This window comes from Chlorocebus sabaeus, chromosome 21 (assembly GCF_047675955.1).
Source record: "Chlorocebus sabaeus isolate Y175 chromosome 21, mChlSab1.0.hap1, whole genome shotgun sequence".
NCBI classification, from domain to species: domain Eukaryota; kingdom Metazoa; phylum Chordata; class Mammalia; order Primates; family Cercopithecidae; genus Chlorocebus; species Chlorocebus sabaeus.
The window spans coordinates 11755526-11771817 of record NC_132924.1 but is presented as its reverse complement, the minus strand read 5'-3'; the positions used below and the strand labels follow the sequence as shown (position 1 = coordinate 11771817).

Below are 16292 nucleotides of genomic sequence, written 5' to 3'. Positions count from 1 at the left end.
TTAAAGATGTCAATTTATTCCCAAATGTATTTATCAACACATAAGCAAAATCCCAGAAGAAATTATTTAAGAAGCTCTTCAATACTGATTCTAAAATCCATTAGGAAGATTAAAGCTTCATAAATATCTGAAACAATTCTATAACAGAAAAGCAAAGAGGAGGGACTAGCAATAAGAGTTATTGAGATATATTAACATTTACACTAAATAAAAAAAGAGAGGCCTGGTGTAGGAACAAATAATGGGTCTAGGGAAAAAAATCAAATTGGTATAAATAACTGATATATATGTGGTAGATATGGTACCTAAAATCACTGGAGAAAATACAGACTATCAATAAATTATAGTTAAAAGTTATCTCAAAATATATGCAAAGGTAAACTTAGATTTATACCTCTTAACCGTATATAAAAATAAATTCCGGGTACACTGAATTCCTGAAGGCAAGTCATTATTTAAAGAAAATAATACCTTTTTGTCTGAACTGGTTATAGAAAATTATTTTAATGCAAAAAGCACAAATATAAAACTACTGAACTCAACTTCTGAAATGGTAACAATTTCTGTTTGATCCTGTATAACATAGGCAAAGTTAACAAATTTGACGGTAGGAAGAGGATATTTGCCACAAAGTTAATAACGTATTTATAACTGGAATATAAACAATATGAAAAAGAACTCCTTTGAAAACAACAAAGAAAAGAATGGGCAGAGGCAACATAATCTTTAGCTTAGCAAATATGGAAAAAGTTGGGTAAAATTTTGTGCTGATAATGATGTGGGAAAATGGGATCCCCTCAAGTACCACTGAAGGAAGTGTGAACTGCTGCAGCCTTTTTGAAGAGCAACGTCAGTGAGATTGAGAATGCTCAGGTCCTATGATGCTAAAACCTCTTCCCCTGGATAATATACAGTCCCAGAAAACTTCTGAACAGGTACCAAAAAAAATACAAAATGGCATTTATTATATACACTAAAAAAAAAAAAAATAGAATAAACTAAAAGTGCAACAAAATATAAAGGCTCAGTGAATTAATACATGAGTTAATGAAAATGGAAAACTAACTGACCTAAAAAGAATATGCAAAAGGTGAACGAGTTAAAAAGAGGGTCACAAATCTGAAAAGTGGCCAACACAGACAGATGCCAAGACCTTACATGACAGAAGAAACGGAAGGCACAAAAAATCATGCAGTCAGTATATTATGGGCCAAAACCAATGAAATATCATATAATAACCTACTCAAGAGATATAAGAACTACCTAGTGAATTGGAATGGTAATCTATTTTAAGAATAAATTTAATATTATACAATAAAAGAAAATAAAAGGGAAATTAGTTACCCAGATAACATTTTATAATTCAGCTTTAAAAGTTGTCACTGGGGAGATCAATAAAAATGGCAGAATAAGGAATTCCAAAAATTATCTCCTTCATAAAAGTAATGAGGAAAAATGTAGAAATTATCACAATAAACATTTCCAGAACTCAAACTCAAAATTAATCAAATATAGCAATCCAGAAAACATTTATTCAAGAAAAACAACTGGATCTGATTTATGGGTTGATTGTCTCCTCCCTCTCTTATTAATATGTTGAAGTCCTAATCTCCAGTACTTCAGGATACAAACTTATTTAGAAATAGTCTTTACTGAGGAAGTCAGGTTAAAATGAAGTCATCAGGGTGGGTCCAAATCCAATATGACTGATCCCCTTATTAAAAGGGGAAATTTGGAAACAGAAAATACAGAGGGAAGAGGATACAGAGTGCTAGGGAAAAGAGGGCAATCTAAAAGCCAAAGACAAATATCTGGAACAGATTCTTTCTTCAAAGTCTCCAGAAGAAACCAACTCTGTCAACACTTTGATTTTTGATTTCTAGCCTCTACAACTGTAAGACAATAATTTCTGTTGTTTAAGCCACCCTGTCTATGGTTCTTTTGTTCCAGCATCCCTAAGGAACTAATTACAATCGGTAGAAACAGTGAGCTTGTAGCATTTTAACATGCCTGATTTCCATGCCTCCTTTCCCAGCTCTGCAATAAGGAGCTATGACAACCAACAGTTTACAATCCCAGTGAGAACCAGCGGCCTGGCAGCCAATGGAAGGGGCAAGCATGGTTAGAATGCCTTCAAAGCCTCCTTCCCAGAGTACTATCAGTATGCGACCTGTGAGTCAACATCCCGGAAGATCTCACATTAAAGGCTGTCCATACTTGACCTGACTTGGACTTCGCCTACTGCAAAAAGTCTTTTCCCCAAAAGAATTCATTAAAAACAATTAGAGGCCCTCATTTAACTTTGTGACTGCCTGATATAGTGAACAACAATTGGGGAAAACAATAGGCTAACCAAAACCCTTAGGAGGAAAAGCTGGGGAATGTCATGTCCACAGGAACTTTGAATCGTTCTGAATATTCCTGAAAAAATAGCAGGACATATTCATGCAAAGGACTGTGTACATGCCTAGGACAATCTGTATACTCAGTAAAGATGAAGAGGCCTTAAGTTATCTCCTTTGTCTGAAATTGAGGTTCTGCACAGCATAAAGTGAATGATAAGGTAGAGTTGCCAACTATCTGAAAAGTATGTCACAACATGCACAAAGACACCCTCAGCAAAGACTAGGAAACTAACTGGTTCAAGATGTTTAATAAAAACTCTGTCCAATCATTAGCTTAATTAGTTAATTAAGCAGAGATTTCAGCGGCTGTGTGATAAAGAATACAAAACTTACACAATTAGTTCAGAAACTCACTGAACAAATACATGATATCAGCAAACAGCAGCAACATCACACTCTGGGAAGTAGAAAGAATCTTATTTCCAGTGTTGCTATATTATTGTAAATGTCAAGTTTTCAACTAAAAATATGAGACATGCAGAAAACCAAGAAAATATGGCCATATGCATAAAAAAAGTAGCCCACTGAAACAGACTCCAAGGAAGGCCAGTTATTGGAAAAAGACCAAATATTGGACTTACTGGATAAAGATTTTAAGTTAGATATTTCACATATGATCAAAGAAAACCATGTCTAAAGTAATAAAGAATGTATGATATTCCAAATAGAAAATATCAATAAAGATACAAAAATTATTTTTAATAAACTGCAGATTAAAAAGTACAATAACTGAAATGATAAGTTAACTAGAAGGAATCAATAGCAAATTGAGGAGGCAGAAGAATTAGCAAACTTGAAGATAGGTCAACGTGGGATTATCCAGTCTGAGAAAAAGAAGAAAAAAGAATAAACATCAGTAACTCAAGACACCTTTGAAAAAGCATTAAGCATATCAATGTATGCATAGTCAGAGTCCCGAAAGAGGGGAGAGAGAGAAAAAGAAATTTTTTAATATGACAAAACATCCCAAATTTGATTGAAAACATGAATCCACATATCCAAGAATTCAATTAACTCCAATTATGATAAACTTAAAGGAAATCCATACCCAGACACATCATAATCAAACTGTCAAAACCCATAAACAAGGAGGTAATCTTGAAAGTAGCAAGAGAGAAGCAACTCATCCCACACAAGTAACTTTTGATTAATAGTTTCTCATAAAAAAGTCATAATGAAATAGAAAGTCTGAATAGGCCTAAAATGAGTGATTAAACTGGTAATCAAAAAACCTCCCACAAAGAAAAATTCAGCACCAAATGAAATCACTGGTGAATTTTACCAAACAATTAACAGAATTAACAACAATCCTTCACAAACTCTTCCAAAAGACAGAAAAGGAGGTAATTACATACCAACTTGTTCTATGAAGCCAGTATTACCTTAAAACCAAAATCAAAGGCATCACAGGAAATTTACAGACCAATTTTCCTTATGAACATAGCCATAAAAATCCTGAAAACACTAGCAACCAAATCCAGCAACGTAAGAAAGGATTATACATCATAATCAACTGGAAATTATCCCAGGAATGCAAAGCAAATTCAAACTACGAAAATCAATGTGATGCATCATATTAACAGGATAAAGAATAAAAAACACATTATCGTTGCTATACATGGAGAAAAAGCATTTAGCAAAATTCAACCCCTTTCACAATAAAAGAACTCAACAAACTAAGAATTGAAGGGAACTCCGTAACCCTGATAAAGGGCCTCTACAAAAAACTCACAGCTAACATCATACTTAATGGTAAAAACTGATACCAGTTTTACATAACATCAGTATGAAAATATCAGTTGTGTTTCTACATGCTAGCAATGACCAATCCAAAAACTAACTGAATAAAACCATTCATTTACAATAGCATTGAAAATAATAAAATATTTAGGGGTAAATTTAACAGAAGAAATGTAACACTTGTACACTGAAAACTATAAAATATAATTCAGGGAAACTAAAGATCTAAATAAACTGAAATAATGGAAAGACACCCCAATTTCATAGATAAGAAGACCTAATATTGTTAAGGTGACAATACTCCTAAAATTGATCTACAGATTCAATGAAATCCTTGTTAAAATCTCAATAGACTTTTTTGCAGAAATTGACAAGCTGATTCTAGAATACGGAATTGCAAGGGACCCAGGGAAGACAAAGCAATCTTAAAAAGAACAAATTTGAAGGACTCACACTTAATGATTTCAAAACTTACTATAAGCAACAATAATCAAGATAGCAAAGTATCAGCATAAGAATAGATATATAAATCAATTGTATAGAACTTAAAGTCCAAAAATAAACCCATACATCTGGGGCCAATTGCTTTTCAATACAAGTGCCAAGTCAATTCAAAAGAAAAAGAATAATCTCTTCAACAAATGGTGATAAAACAACTGGATAGCCATGTGCTAAAGAATGAGTATGACTTCTACCTTGCACCATACACAAAAATTGACTCAAAATAGATCTGAGGCCTAAATGTCAGAGTTAAAACTACAACATTCTTATAAAGAAATATAGGAATAACACTTTGAAACCACTGATTAAGCAATAATTTCTTAGATATGATACCTGAAGCACCAGCACCATATAAAAAATAGAAATTAGACTTCTTTATCAAAGTTTAAAACACATGCTTCAAAGAAAACATTAAGAAAGTGAAAACACAATCCACCAACTGGGAAAAATATTTGCAAATCATATATCCAATATATAGAATATATAAAGAACTCTACAATTCAACAACAAAAAGAAAACCACCCAATTTAAAAATGGGCAAAGGACTTGAATAGGTATTCTGCAAATGACGTATCCATATAGCCACAAAACACATGAAGAGTTACAACATCATTAGTCATTAGGGAAATGCAAATCAAAACCACAATGATACCAGTTTACACATACTACAATAGCTATAAAAAAAGAAGATGGACAATAACAATGTTTAGGATATTGGAAAATTTGAACCCTCATACATTGCTGGTGTGAAAGTAAAATAGCTTAGGCTCTTTAAAAAATAGTTTGGCAGCTCCTCAAAATATTAAACATAGAGTTACCATATGTCCCATATGTACTGCTAGGTAGAGAAGTGAGTATTATTTCACCCTAAAAAGGAATGAAGTATTTATGCACTCTATAACATGGCTGAACCTCAAAAACATTACACTAAGTGAAAGACAGACACAAAAGGGCACACAGTGTATGACTCCATTTATATGAAATTTTCAGAACAGGCAAAACTATAGAGACAGAAAGTAGGTAAGTACTTTCCAGGGCTGAAGAATGATTGCATAATGGATTAGGTCTTTCTTTTTGGGGTGATGAAAATGTTGTAAAATTAGATAGGGGTAACAGTTGTCCAATCTTGTCAATATACTAAAAACAACTGAACTGTGCACTTTAAAGGAAGAATTTTATGGCATGTGAATTTGCTACAACTTAAAAAACACCAAAACAAGCTGTAGTTGCTACACTTCATGTGACTATTGCAAATCTTTGAATCCAAAATATGTATGATTTGTATTACCATATTTGCACTACATACATTTAATATTACAGCTAATTATTATATAATAAAAATCCACTACAGGCAACTTTAGATAACTTTTAGAAATAATTATTCTTTCTACACTTACGCAGTTATAGCATACAGTATTAGAACTGGATGAGTCTAACCATATGCAAACAACTTTAATCCACTTCTCTAGAAAGAAAAGGGCCTTAAGAGACTAGGATAACTGAAGAACATTAGCCTTTTGGACAAGATTGATAAAATTTAAACAAATGCTAATAATTTATTTAAAAATTAGTGAAAATATATTCATGAATACCTGGAAAATGTGTTGATCCCACTATTTTCACTGAATCTTTGGTCAAGCGAAAACCTCTTGGTAATCGAACCAAGTGTCCAACTATCAAAAAAAAATGATCAACAATTTGTCTCATTAGATATTCTAAAATATTCAAGTATAGTATTACAGTATCTTTGGTATTGGTTGAGGGGAAGAGCCATAAGTCAATCTCCTCTGACAGTTGATATCACTGTTTCAACTCTATTCCCCCTCAGACGATCTGATAAATTTAATCTACCTACTGTTTCTCCATATTATATCTCACCTCTGATTTTTTCTAAATCCATTTAGAATACTCTCTTCATTATTAGAAGTTCACATCTCCCACAATTCAAGACGCAAATCACAAGTCCCTTCTCCCTCAAACCTCGTTTGTCCTTAGCACTTCTTACCTGCCACAGTACATCACTAGCACCTTTTTAATAACACTCATTCTACACTGTACTATAGTTCTTTGTTTTTAATTTCCATAAGTTTTGGAGGAACAGGTGGTATTTGGTTCCATAAATTCTTTAGTAAGGATTTTCAGATTTTGGTGCACCCATCACATAACAAACACTAAACCCAATTTGTAGCCTTTTATCCCTCACCCCCTTCCCACCGTTTCTCCCACCTGAGTCCCCAAAGACCATTGTATCATTCTTATGCCTTTGCATCCTTATAGCTTAACTCCCACTGATAAATGAGAACATATAATGTTTTGTTTTTCCATTCCTGAGTTACTTCACTTATAATAATAGCCTCCAACCCCATCCAAGTTGCTGCAAGTGCCATTAATTCATTCCTTTTTTATAATTGAGTAGTATTCCATATACATATATATACACATATACACACACATAGATTTATGTGTGTGTATATATATACCCCCCCAAACACACACACATATTTATATATATACCATACACCACAGTTTCTTTATCCACTCATTAACTGATGGGCATTTGGGCTGGTTCCATGATTCTGCAATTGTGAATTGTGCTGCTATAAACATGTGTGTGCAAGTATCTTTTTCATATAATGACTTCTTTTCCTCCAAGTAGACACCCAGTAGTTGGACTGCTGGATCCAATGGTAGTTCTACATTCGGGAGTTCCAATGTGGAGTTCTTTAGGGAATTTCCACAATTTTCCACAATGGTTGCACTAGTTTACATTCCCACCAGCAGTGCAGAAGTGTTCCCTTTTCACCATATCCACACCAACATCTATTAATTTTTATTTTTTGTTTATGGCCATTCTTGTGAGAGTAAGGTGGTATCACACTGTGGTTTTGATTTGCATTTCTCTGATAACTAGTGATGTTGAGCATTTTTTCATACGTTTTTTTGGTCATTTGTATAACTTCTTTTGAGAATTGCCTACTCACGTCTTTAGCCCACTTTTTGATGGGGTTGTTGGGAGTTTTTTCTTGCTAATTTGTTTCAGTTCCTTGTAGATTCTAGATATGGATTCTAGATATTAGTCCTCTGTCAGATGTATAGATTGTGAAGGTTTTCTCCCATTCTGTGGGTTATCTGTTTACTCTGCTGACTGTTCCTTTTGCAGTGCAAAAGCTCTTTAGTTTAATTAAGTCTGGCATTTTTGTCATTGTTTTTGTTGCATTTGCTTTTGGGTTCTTGGTCACGAAATCTTTGCCTAAATGGTGCTGGGATAATTGGAAAGCCACATGCAGAAGAATGACACTGGATCCTCATCTCTCACCTTATATAAAAATCAACTCAAGATGAATTAAGGACTTAAATCTAGGACCTGAAACTATAAAAATTCTAGAAGATAACATCAGAAAAACCCTTGTAGACGCTGGCTTACATTGTACTATAGCTCTTGATGCACACATATCATTTTCCTTATTAGATTATAAGCTCCACTGATAGTGGGATCAATGTTTATGTTAACTTATCAAATATCAGTATCAAACACTACACCTCGCACATTGTAAATATTAAATAACAATTGTGAAACATATTCTGATAGTCTTCATTGTTAAATGAGCAAATGTGATTGGCATAATAATGTGAGAGCCAGTATAAAAATGCAATAAAGCATTATACCCAAATAGCCTTTAGCAGACAGGAATAGCAAAGTGCAAAGAAAAGGATATGGTATCAAAGCCAGAGGACTTGAGTTTAAATCCTAATTCTGCCATGTACTGATTTTAGGAAAATCACTTCTGACTCTAGGAGTTTCAGTTTTCTCATATGCAAAATGGGACTAATAATAATTCCATCCTTACAGTTACTACAGAAAATGAGAATACTGTAAAAATTGTAAAAAGGTATATAAGAGGCCTTCACTATTCATCACTTATAAGATACTAACTGCTTATTCTATTTCTTATACCTCAAAGGTCTAACCTCATTATTTCACCAAAAGATCACCAGGTAAAATTTTAAAACAAAAACCCTTTCACACCTAATACACGACCATGAACCATATCCAAGAAGCTTCTTTCTCCTACATGACAATTGATGGCTATCAGTTATTCATATACTTATAGAATAATCATCTTTGGATTCCTGATGCCTGGACTTTGATTTTTAAATCTCTATTGACTCTATTTACTTACTTTCTCCTCCCCCATCCCCTGCCTACCTCCACATTCCTTTTACATTTATATTCTTGGAGGACTTCCTCATTATTCCTTATTTGAACAACTTTTTTCATATGAAGCAAATCTGTGATTTTATCAATTCTGGGAGATATTCTGTTTTATGAGTCTAGAATTTCAACACGAAACAGTGCAGCCCAAACCTTTCTAGTTAAAGAACAGTTCAATTAAACTTTCACTTCCTTCCTCAGTGTTTGTTCATCAGTATCTTAAATGTATTTTTTGTTTGCTTTTTGTTTTTGTTTTTGATTTTTGAGACAGAGTCTTGCTCTGTCGCCCAGGCTGGAGTGCAGTGGCGCGATCTGGGCTCACTGCAAGCTCCGCCTCCCAGGTTCACGCCATTCTCCTGCCTCAGCCTCCCGAGTAGCTGGGACTACAGGCGTCCGCCACCGCGCCCGGCTAATTATTTTTGTATTTTTAGTAGAGACGGGGTTTCACCACGTTAGCCAGGATGGTCTCGACCTTCTGACCTTGTGATCCGCCCAAATCGGCCTCCCAAAGTGCTGGGATTACAGGCATGAGCCACCGCGCCCTGCCTTAAATGTATTTTTAAAACAGAATAGAAAAGTACTTCAATTATTTAGAGGTCAAAACTTTAAAATCGCATTATTTCCTATGTTTTACAGCTAAAACCAATAGATGGCGCTCCACCATCACGGATAATTTCAAAGCAGCACGTTGCCTATTCACTTTGAAAAACACTGAGCACATCATTACAGAGTTCACACACTGAAATGCAAACCTGGCAGATGACCCATGGACTGAATCAAGGAGTTTATTAACAAAGCAATTTAATTTTAAAACTTCAACTGTGGGTGATCTATCTATACCTTAATTTCCTGTCATTCACTCTTCTATGCAAATACAGAGTGCGACTTCTATAAAAAAACAAACATTTCTTGTCACGTATTAGTGAGCAAGGTGTCTCTATATAACAGGGATGCACGTGACACAAGAAAAGGCAATTCGAAGAGTGGGGGAAGCTGCGGTTGTCCCTGCGGAGCTGGCCCGGCGGCGCGGACCCTCACCTGATGAGGGCACCCGCACGAGGAAGGCGGAGATAAAGAGGAGGATGGCGGCCCAAGAGAGCAGGGAGCCGGCGGCCCGGGTCCGCCGCCTGCCCCGCCGCGCCGGGCCGAGGGCGGAGGCCTCCATCCACACGCCGCCGTCGCCTGCCCACAGTCCGCGCGGAAGGTCGTTAAGCAACGCGCCTCCACCTGCAGCCGGAAGTTGGCGGGCGGAGGACCGGAACGACGGACCTGATGGACGTGCTCCCACTTCCGCCGGGATGGTAGACTGGGGGTGCGCCTGTGTCTCTACATAGCTAGTGGGGCCTATACTCGCCTGCTTTGCTGTGCGGCCCCCAGGCCTTCAGGACAACACTGCCCCGCAGGGCATCCTCAAGAACATAAATGATTTGTCCAAGATCCTAGAGCTGAGAGAGAATCGTTGGGCCCCAAAGCCAGTGCTTTTACCTTTGCAAAGGGTTTGTAATCAGAGGGAAGGCCCTTTTTGTAAGCCAGGTGGTAGATGTGGGACCCAGTTTCGAGCAACAGATAGTGAGAATGTATGAGTTAAGACGTGTAGAGCCCTCAGTGGATTGCTTTGATCTAGTAATGTCAGCAGCTAGTATTTTATGGATGTGTGGAACTTAATTGGGAGATAAATGCAATACACAGTGGGAATTAAAGGTAAGTAAGGCCTTCAGCCTCAGAAAGAAGCTTGATGGAAGGACAGAGGAAACAACCGTAGATGAAGTTTACTTTCTAAAATAGACTGGAAAATCATCTTATAGTATCACCTAAATTCAGCAAAACGTATAAAACCATCTATCCTGTGTGGGAAACCAGAATATACCTTCTCAAATATGAAAGATTGCTGCCCTGAAGACAAGAACCAGCGGATGCAGGAGAGCTGTCCACCTTCCCTTTTTACCTAAAAGCAAGACATAGATTTAGAAAGACAAAAGGTATCCTGCCCTGCTCCTTTACCAGGGAGAACAAAGGTTAACCACTGAAGACAGCTTCAGACCCTCATTAGCCTTGAAATGATACCAGAGGAATCAATATTAGCTTTTTTTTTTTTAACCATCTTTTGTCTGCTATTTGTTTGCTTAGCCCAGGTTACTGCCTATAGAGACTCAGAGTCGTTTTCCTTTGTCACATCTCTAAAAATTTCCTAGTCTTTGTTGAAGATGCTATACAAGCTGGAATTCAAAGATGCTTCTTTGAGAACTACTCATTCTCTGGGTGTTCCTCATATATAAGTGAAATATATTAATGAACTTCTGTTTTTCTCTTGTTAATCTGTCTCTTGTAAAGGATTCATTCTAAGTACAAAGTTATGGGGATTATTTTTTTCCCATACACAGCCTAAGAGGCCATTTATAGCCAGAACTTGTTTTAGAGAAATTGAAAGAGACTCATGCCTCTACTTTTCTGCTGCTGGAAGGATTTACTTAAGAGTAGAGCTGTGATAGAAATAAAGCAGTTGGTGCAAATACACGGAAGAATGAAGTTTGAGCAACTAAATATAGAATGCCTAATTACAAATGAGTTATCACTTTTGATATGAAGAAATGAGTGATCATGGGTGGGCTAAAAACTGTCACTTGATATACTATCATCTGGATGAGGGATTTAAGACTGACAGTCTAACCACCTAATTTGATCTCCTCACTTGTTTAATAATATATCTCAAAATTGTGAAGACTTTCAGTGGGGCATAGGCATTCTGATTATAACAAGCATATCACCCTTAACAGTTGGCCTGCTTAATGATAATGTGCCTGACTCTTCAAAGCTAGAATCTTGCCTGTTCTAACATTTTTGCTACAGTAAGGATGATGTGAACTTTTACCCCAAATTCTAATATTTGGATTTCCTCTTATAGTAGTTTATGCAAGATGAAATTATCCAGGTAAAAGAGCTTTTAAGTGAACCAATATATTAGTGATTTAAATGATATTGTGTGTGTAGACAGTTAACTAACACCTATTGTGGTTTCCTAAAATGAATTTAAAACTCTTACTGTTCTTACTCTGGACACCATGGTAAATTTAAGGGAAGTAAAGATAATTTAGGGCATGTAAATATGTACCTGTACTTTCATTATAATTTTCTGTTTTTCTTAAAAATTAGATATACTGGGGCTGGGCACAGTGGCTCACGCATGTAATCCCAGCACTTTGGGAGGCTGAGGTGGGCAGATCACAAGGTCAGGAGATCAAGACCATCCTGGCTAACACGGTGAAACCAGTCTCTACTAAAAATACAAAAAATTAGCCAGGCATGGTGGTAGGCGCCTAAAGTCCCAGCTGCTCAGGAGGCTGAGGCAGGAGAATGGCATCAACACAGTAGGCGGAGCTTGCAGTGAGCCGAGATCGCGCCACTGCAGTCCAGCCTGGGCAACAGAGCGAAACTCCATCTCAAAAAAAAAAAAAAAAAATTAGATATACCAATTTAACTTTAGTAATGTTTGTATTTTGCAGTGCATTTATATTTACAGTTATTTACATAGCAAGTGTTATATCTATAAATACTTAATTGTAGTCACATATATACTTTTGGGAAATATATTGTCACTGAATTAACTGCTTTATTTACCCTCCTTAAATATATTTTATACCCATAAATACCAACTTATTGAAAATTTTAAAATAAGTAAATGAACACAGCTTTCCTGAGCACTGGGGAGAAAAGTATCATGGAAATATTAGTACCGAGGCTATTTTTGTTTTTCTTAAGAATTAAATTATGATGTACATAATAAATGGTTCAATGTGTTAAGAGTTCTAGCCGTTGCCAAGCAACAAGGGCTCTGCTTTTTTCTCCTTCTGTCCTGTTCCTTCATTGCCCTATTCTTCCTTTGGTGGAGGAAAATATTTACCTTAAAAAGAAAAACAAAATTATCTGCCAACATTTAGAAAGCTGAGTCAATTTTATACTAGTTTTAACACCGATCTTGAGTTATTGGAAATAGAGTTTATATAGTTAAAGATAAAGGAATTATCATAAATACTTTATAGTTATCAAAACTTCTAAAGAGAAAGACCATGGATGTAGAGATTCAGGACACACCTGGAAAGATAAGTATTTCTAAAAGGTCCATCCTTTCAGGAACTGTTGAGAATATAGATTACCCACACTATTGTGATCTCTTAAGAAAAATGAACATGCCTTTTGTGAAAGGTCTTGAGAACAGACATAACTATGGCAGATTTGAAAAGAAATGCAACCCTGCTTTTCTTAAATTTCACCCTTATCCCCCTTCAGTTTTGCCAGACTATCATTTACATTATCCTTATCCCCCACCATATGGGCCACATTATCCATTATTTCCACTTCGGGATGATGTGACCTTAGGTGATTCCTGTTCAGGGTTTATGAGTCCTGGTGGTGATGCTGATTTAAATCCTGGCATTGGCAGAACCATACCAACCCTAGTGGATTTTAGTGATGTGAAACCTCAACATCGAGTTTCCAGACCAGACACAGGATTTCAAACAATAAAAAGGCAAAAAATTCTATCAGAAGAACTGCAACAGAACAGGAAATGGAATTCCAGGGGAGTACTGGACATTTCTATCAGAGCAAGACTTGGAGGTAAATGAAGTGACATCAACTTTATATTTTTTAAATACTCGAGGGAAGAGAGTATGGACATAAGATTCAATATTTAGGCAGTTAAATTTACAAAATTACAATGATGTGAAAAAGGTTTTATTTTTAAATTACAGATTATATAAGAAAGGAATGATAAACCTTATAAACTTATTTGTAAAAGAAAATTTGTTCTTTAAGAAAAGAATATTCATTAAGTGATTCACACAGATTATATAACATTATTTATTCTAGATATATGGCTAAGCTTGTTTTACCACAGGGGAATTTATGTATCACTTTGATAATTTTATAGAATTCTCCTTATCTGTCTCTCTGCTTTGAAAGAATTAATTCACTGATGACTATGAAAGAGTTAGTTTTAAGGATTGAAATAAAATGGGAAAAATTTAAGTACTTGAACATAAACTTTTTGGTTCCAATAAGAACAGAAGCTGAAATGCAGCAAGCTGCATAAATGGCTCCACAGCCATGGAGGCAGGATTGATGACTCCTTACTGACATCTGCACCATGTGGTTTCTCTGTAAGAACTCCTGTAAATGAAGTTCTTCTAAATGATAAGAAACACCTCCAAAAGAAAGCCATAGGTACTATTTCCTGTATAAAAGCTGTCTGGCAGACAGGAATGTAAAAAGATCAACATTTTTTAGCTTGTGAAAAGGAAAGGACCAGATGCTATAGGAAGAAGACTTTTAAACATTATTCCAAGAAATGATAGGTTGAAGAAATGATTTAGCAAAGCTAACATAGGGCTAAAATGGTGTTAACAGACTTTGCACCACCAAGTCAGAACCAAGTATAGAGCTCATCTATCCCATGTATTTCACTGCCTGAATCAGTGAAACAGAGGAATTCAGAGAACAGGCTTTATACTCAGACTATCTAGCCTTGAACTCTGGCAAAAAAACTAAGCTGCTGTACAACCCGGGGCTAGTTACTATTCTCTTTATGCCTGTGTATCCTCACTTGTAAAATTCACCTAAGAGTAAAACTTCATAAGATAATAGTAAGGGCCATTTTATGTAATTCATGTAAAAATACCTAAAGTAAAGAATTAATGTCAGATTGTAAGAAGTCCAAAATTTTCAGTTTCTTCATACATAAATTAGGAATAATAGTACTTCTTTTATACATTTGTAAGAATCAAATGAATGAACACTTGTAAAGTGCTTAGCAGAATCCCTGAAACCTGATAAAACATTTCATTAATAGTAGCTATTATTATTAGCTATTAAGAGTTTCAAAAAGTAATACCTGCAATTTGGGGACAGAGTTCAATATAATTTGTCCTAGGCTTTCAATGACTCTGTACATCCTGGAAACAATCATTAATTGTAAATGATAAGTACTTTCAGGTTTTAAACCTAAAAACACATTATTTCTAATACATTTTCATAAAGACGGACATTTCAGAATTAATTTCATCACACACCGGTATGCTCTTCAGTGGACTTTCACAAATATCAAAGAAAGATCATAAAATATGATATTGCTGATTTCTTCTTGCCCCGTTCCAAACTTGTGTAGACCTTTTACTGAGTTTAGCACTTCCTTTCTTGATCCAGTTGCCTCTTTTTATCATCTACCAATTAACTCTTCTAAACTTATTCTAATTATATTCAAATCCTTTATAGAACTCTGCCTCTCATTGCAGTAGATGATCCAATCTTTGTTATCACAGAAGAAATAGAGCCTGTCTATTGTCACTTCCTTGATTGTCCTCCACTTTGGCCTCCTGATATCAATATTGATACCACTTTGTATGTCTTTCTTTTTTTAAACCATTGTATTAAGTCACATTGCATGACAAAATACTAAAGACTGGGTGGCTGAAACAACAGATATTTTTTCTCATAGTTCTAGAGGCTGGGAAGCCAAGAATCAAGGAATCGGTATATTTGATTGCTGGCGAAGACCTTCTTTCTAATTTATAGAAGGCTTCTTTCTCCCTGCATCCTCAGAGAGTGCTCTAGTCTCCCTTCCTCTACTTAACACTAATGCCATCATGGAAGTCTTACCTTCTTTGCCTCATCTAAAGCTAATTACCTCCCGAAGGCTTCACCTCCAAATAACATCACATTGGGAGTTAGGCTTCAACACACGAATTTGGGGTGATACAGACATTCACCACAACCATCTTTATAGTTAATTAGTATTAAGTAGTATATTCATACTGTGCAAATATCACCACCATCCATCTCTGGGATTCACTTCATCTTGCAAAACTGAAACTCTTTACCCATTAAACAACCCCCTATTTCCCTCCCTGCCAGGAGTTGTGGACTCCTGGCAACAACCATTATATCTTCTGTCATCTATGATTTTGACTACTTTAGTTTCCTCACTTAAGTGAAATCACATATTATTTGTCCTTTGTGATTGGCTTATTTCACTTACCATAATGTCCTTCAGGTTCACCCATGTTGTAGTATATGTCCAAAATTTCTGTGTGTATTAGGTCTATTTGGCCTATGTTTTATTCAAGTACTCTATGTCCTTATCGATCTCCTGTCTGGATGTTGTATTCATTATTAAAAGTGAGGTACTAAAATATCCTACTATTATTGTATTGCTGTCTATCTGTTCCTGCATTTATGTTCTCTTGACCTTGGTGAACATTTTTTTGTGACAGTTTTCTGTCGAGTACATTATTTAACTCCATTTTATTAGGATTGGTTTCTGAAAATCTATCTTCTTCCTTTGTTTGGAGAGTCTTTGCCTAATTCTTCATTTTCCTTGACTGTAGAGGTGTTCGCACATTAGACAAAACAGGCACTTCTTCCATTCTTCATGACCTGGT

The 16292-nt window shown here is 35.7% G+C and overlaps 2 protein-coding genes across 5 annotated transcripts in view; one reads left to right on the top strand and one right to left on the bottom strand.

Moving 5' to 3' along the window:
* The window catches only part of ZPBP (zona pellucida binding protein), a 157389-nt gene extending 147310 nt beyond the window's left edge, over window positions 1–10079 (bottom strand). For 3 of the 4 annotated variants that reach the window (XM_007981344.3, XM_073008850.1, XM_073008853.1), the window contains exons 1-2: window positions 9898–10079; window positions 6239–6319 (exon numbers count right to left, since the gene is read on the bottom strand). In XM_007981344.3, coding sequence (XP_007979535.1) covers window positions 6239–6319; window positions 9898–10024 — 208 coding nt within the window. In that variant the 5' untranslated portion in view covers window positions 10025–10079. The remainder of the gene's footprint in view (window positions 1–6238; window positions 6320–9897) is intronic. The other variant, XM_073008852.1, reaches the window with a different exon arrangement.
* Window positions 10080–12719: 2640 nt separating this feature from the next.
* SPMIP7 (sperm microtubule inner protein 7) overlaps window positions 12720–16292 on the top strand; it is a 63199-nt gene continuing 59626 nt past the window's right edge. The window contains exon 1 of the mRNA XM_007981350.3: window positions 12720–13473. Within this exon, the coding sequence (XP_007979541.3) occupies window positions 12924–13473 (550 nt within the window). The 5' untranslated portion in view covers window positions 12720–12923. The remainder of the gene's footprint in view (window positions 13474–16292) is intronic.